Below are 4,577 nucleotides of genomic sequence, written 5' to 3'. Positions count from 1 at the left end.
CCTGGAGAGTTGTGGTTGTAAACGATCATTTACACAAGTAATTAAAAAACATGTGAATAAATGTTAGATTACAAGTTTGCAGCTGTAATTTTATGTGTAAATATCACTCTATACATTTTTTTCCATCATTTGTGACATTAAATTTATTTCACGTGTGGATTTTTTATCCACAAGTTCACACCACATTCTATAAACTCTCACATTTTGCAACATATCTACCATCATACTTTTCACCATATTTCATGATTAATTGGACCAGTTTAACCACTATCACAAATTATCATGTTTATTACAGTATTTGCCAGTTTAAACTAATTGTTCCTACTTTTTAAATGACCTTTTGACTATGTATGCTTTGGTTGTTGTTTTATTTTTTTTCTGCGTAAATGTTGTTTGTACATCGCATCTAATCTGTTTGTTGTATTCAGGAACTATTATGTACATATTTACAGTAGTCTGTGATGTAGAACACAGGAAGAATAGCTCCTGTTTTTTGCAGTATAGCTAAATAAAAACAAACAAAACAGAGAAAATGCGATTAAAAATGCTGTACGCTGGATAGTTTGCACAAAGGACCCATATCTTTTATTATCCAGAATCATTTTTATTGTCAAGTGCAGTTTTAAGACAATACAAGAATTTTACTTGGGGGATGGTACGTAAAAACATTGGGTGACCAGGGCTGTGTTCAGGAAGCTGGTGGCATACTCCGCTTTGTCCTATTTCAGGGTCGCGGGGGTCTGCCGGTGCCTATCTTCAGCTCACACTAGGCGCTAGGCGAGGGTACACCCTGGACAGGGCGCCAGTCCATCGCAGGGCAACACAGACAACCACTCACATGGGGAGTTTATGCAAACTCTTGGAAGGACCCAAGTGTCAATAAAAAATGTTATTTGGACATGTCACTTGATCTATTTAACTAGCCTACTGGAATTTTCTGCAACATTTTTTTTTTCTTTTTCATCATTCTAAACCTGATGAACATAAATCTGCATCCATACCCAACTTTGGCAACCAAGGCTTAGTGCTTTCTGGGTTGATTGGCCGGGGTTTTTGGGTGACGGTGGGGGGGCTTGCCACCGGTGCTGCCTAAGGATCAGTTGATTCTGGGCTGATTGGCCTGGGTTCTTGGGTGACGGTGGGGGGGCTTGCCACCGGTGCTGCCTCAGGATCAGTTGCTTCTGGGTTGATTGGCCAGGGTTCTTGGGTGACGGTGGGGGGGCTCCGCACCAATGCTGCCTCGGGATCAGATGCTTCTCGGTTGAATGGCCAGGGTTCTTGGGTGACGGTGGGGGGGCTCACCACCAATGCTGCCACGGGATCAGTTGCTTCTGGGGTGATTGGCTGGGGTTCTTTGGTGACGGTGGGGGGGTTTGCCACAGGTGCTATCTCAGGATCAATTGCTTCTGGGGTGATTGGCCGGGGTTCGTGGATGATGTTGGGGGTGCTTGCCACCGGTGCTGCCTCAGGATCAGTTGTTTCTGGGGTGATTGGCCGAGGTTCTTGGATTATGTTGTGGGGGCTTGCCACCGGTGCTGCCTCAGGATCAGTTACCTCTTGGCCTGGAGTCTTGCCTCTATTGGCTCTGAACCTGGCCACTGGCGGGCACCCTGTGATTTTTCTCTGGGTGTGGGTCATGACTCTTTTGCTTGGGTCTTGGATGGGGTGCTCCTTGGGCCCTCCCCGGGGGTTGGGCGTTGGGGCATTAATGGGTTTGGCGATGTGGGTTCTAGCAGGGGTCCTTGTAGCAGGTGTTCGGGGCGGCAGCGTGGTGTGTTCGATCCTGGCCGCTCTGCTGGGGTCTTGGATGGGGAGCTCCTTGGGCCCTCCTCGGGGTTTGCATGTTGGGGCATGGAGGGGTTTGGAGATGTGGGTTCTCGCGGGGGTTCTCATAGCATATGTTCGGGGCAGCAGCGTAGTGTGTTCAATTTTTGCTGCTCTGCTGAAGTCTCGGATGGGGGGCTCCCTGGGCCCTCCCCGGGGGTTGGGTGTTGGGGCATGGATGGGTTTGGGTATGTGGTTTCTTGCTGGGGTCCTCGTAGCAGGTGTTGGGTGCGGCAGCATTGTGTGAATGTTTTTTGCTGCTCTGCTGATGGTTCGGATGGGGGGCTCCTTGGGCACTCCCCGGGGGTTGGGTGTTGGGGCATGGATGAGTTTGGGTATGTGGTTTCTTGCTGGGGTCCTCGTAGCAGGTGTTGGGTGCGGCAGCGTTGTGTGTTTGTTTTTTGCTGCTCTGCTGATGGTTCGGATGGGGGGCTCCTTGGGCCGTCCCTCAGGGTTGGGTGTTGGGGCATTAATGGGTTTGGGGATGTGGGTTCTAGCAGGGTTCCTTGTAGCAGGTGTTTGGGGCGGCAGCGTGGTGTGTTTGATCCTGGCCGCTCTGCTCGGGTCTTGGTTGGGGAGCTCCCTGGGCCCTCCCCGGGGTTTGCATGTTGGGGCATGGATGGGTTTGGGGATGCGGGTTCTAGGTGGGGTCCTCGTAGCAGGTGTTTGGTGCGTCAGCGTGGTGTGTTTGGTTTTTGCTGCTCTACTGAGGTCTCGGATGGGGGGCTCCCTTGGCCCTCTTCGGGGATTGGGTGTTGGGGCATGGATGGGTTTGGGGATGAGGGTTCTAGGTGGGGTCCTCGTAGCAGGTGTTTGGGGCGGCAGCGTGGTGTGTTCGGTCTGGGCCGCTCTGCTGGGGTCTCGGATACGGAGCTCCCTGGGCCCTCCCCGGGGTTTGCATGTTGGGGCATTGATGGGTTTGGGGATGCGGGTTCTAGGTGGGGTCCTCGTAGCAGGTGTTTGATACTGCAGCATGGTGTGTTCGGTTTTTGCCGCTCTGCTGTGGTCTCGGATGTCTTTCTTCACTGCAGTCGTAGCCAGCTCTTCACTGTGTACCAGGCTGCCCAGAGCCAAAACTGCATTGTACTGGATGCTGGGATCTTCATCCAATGTGAGGAATGGGGAAGCAATTTCTTCCTTTTGGGAGATGTTCATGTTCTGAGGGTTGTTTGACAAATTAGCATCTGTCTCCCTAAATTCCATCCCTAATGTCTGGAACTGTTCATAGGCTTCAATCACCTGTTGTTGAATCATGGTGGGTCTGTCAGAAGATGTCTCCATATCAGGTTTTTGGTTTAAGAGAGTACTCTCCATTTTTTCGTTTCTATAATTCCTTGTTGATGTAATGGACTTGTACTTCTTTCTCGGTTGTTGGCGTGAAGATGAGTGTCTGCTTTAAAGGACTACTTTTGTATCAACGGAACCTGTGACATCAAAGGAACATGCTTTGATCTTGAGAACCTGTTACATCAAAGCAAAGGAATGGGCTGACTTCTAATTGGCTGCTGAAGAGAACCTGTGACATCATCAACAGCAAAGGAAAATCCTGACTCCTGATTGGCTGCTCAATAAGAAACGTTAGTTTGCACATGGACGATGCTGGTTGCCCTTTGATCTCTGTCCATCTGATGGGGTCTCTGGTGGGGGGCTCCCTGGACCCCACCTTGGGGGGTTGGGTGTTGGCCATCTGTGTGTGTGCGTCCACGGGGGCCCTCAGGATGGGGTGCCGGCCGTGTGCGTTTTTGTCCTTGGCTTTTGGCCTGGCATCTCTGGGGTATGGGGTTCCATCACTTTATGCAAGTGACACTACCCTCAGTTAAGGTATCAAAACGAGAAGAAAAAAATTAAAAAAGTATTTTTAATGTGACTCTGACATCATCTAAGGCTAAAACTCACAATTCACTAAACACTATTTATCACTGACTTCTTTAGTTAATTAGAAAGAGACAACTGCAATGATAGGTCCATAAGTCAACATGTCAAACATCATTAATCCACAACTATTTCATGATGAACATCTTCTATATCAGGGATTTTTAATCTTGGGGTCAGGATACATTTCTCCTATTTCAGACACTTCTACATCACATTTCAATGACTTTTCTGCACATTTTTTCCACTTTCATGACATTTTCAGTACTTATAAACCCTTTCCACCACTTTCCCACCTTTTGTCACACATGTTTACCCATTATTGTCACTTTTAACCTATGTTCACCATCATTTATGCTGTATTTTGTCAGTTTGAACTGTTGGTTACTACTTTTGAAATGACATAACCAAATTCTGCCACTCTTAAGCCAATATTGACACTTTGAACCCTTTTCACCACATTTTCTGTCCGTTTTTATCCACTCTAATGTGCAACTTTTAACCAATTTCAGTGGTTATTAAAATCCCATTTCACCACCATTTCCACCATTTTTGGTCACTTTGAACCATTTTATTAGTGATTAAAACCAAGATTTTCATCTTTAAGATGACTTTAATAATAATAAATGTTCCTGATAACAGTGGATATTATTCAGATGAATAAATAAATGTGGTTATCACAGATTCATAGAACAATGGACCATCATTTTATTATTATTATTATTATTATTATTATTATTATTATTATTATTAATAATAATAATAATATTATATAATAATATTAACATAAAAATCCAAAAACACATATATTACATGTAGACACAGGGCTCTACACTAACTTTCTCAGTTGATTGCACCAGTACAGTATTTGGTCGCACCCT

The 4,577-nt window shown here is 46.4% G+C and overlaps 1 protein-coding gene across 1 annotated transcript; it reads right to left on the bottom strand.

The window, feature by feature from the left end:
- Positions 1-1,040: 1,040 nt before the first annotated feature.
- Positions 1,041-3,205, bottom strand: LOC114474398 (pollen-specific leucine-rich repeat extensin-like protein 1). Its single transcript, XM_028464689.1, has 2 exons — positions 3,064-3,205; positions 1,041-2,982 (listed from the first exon to the last, which is right to left on the bottom strand). Exons 1-2 carry the CDS (start codon positions 3,136-3,138, stop codon positions 1,090-1,092), a joined length of 1,968 nt encoding a protein of 655 aa, XP_028320490.1. The 5' UTR covers positions 3,139-3,205; the 3' UTR covers positions 1,041-1,089.
- Between the last annotated feature and the right edge of the window lie 1,372 nt (positions 3,206-4,577).

This window comes from Gouania willdenowi, chromosome 13 (assembly GCF_900634775.1).
Source record: "Gouania willdenowi chromosome 13, fGouWil2.1, whole genome shotgun sequence".
Taxonomy (NCBI): Eukaryota; Metazoa; Chordata; class Actinopteri; order Blenniiformes; family Gobiesocidae; genus Gouania; species Gouania willdenowi.
The sequence above is the reverse complement of the archived record's forward strand: the minus strand, read 5'-3'. Positions and strand labels throughout refer to the sequence as shown.

Excerpts from the sequence above, each read along its gene's own strand:
- LOC114474398 (XM_028464689.1), bottom strand. The coding sequence starts at position 3,138 with ATGGAGAGTACTCTCTTAAACCAAAAACCTGATATGGAGACATCTTCT. Across the intron at positions 2,983-3,063 it reads CCACCATGATTCAACAACAG|AACATGAACATCTCCCAAAA; the intron begins GTGATTGAAGCC and ends AACAACCCTCAG.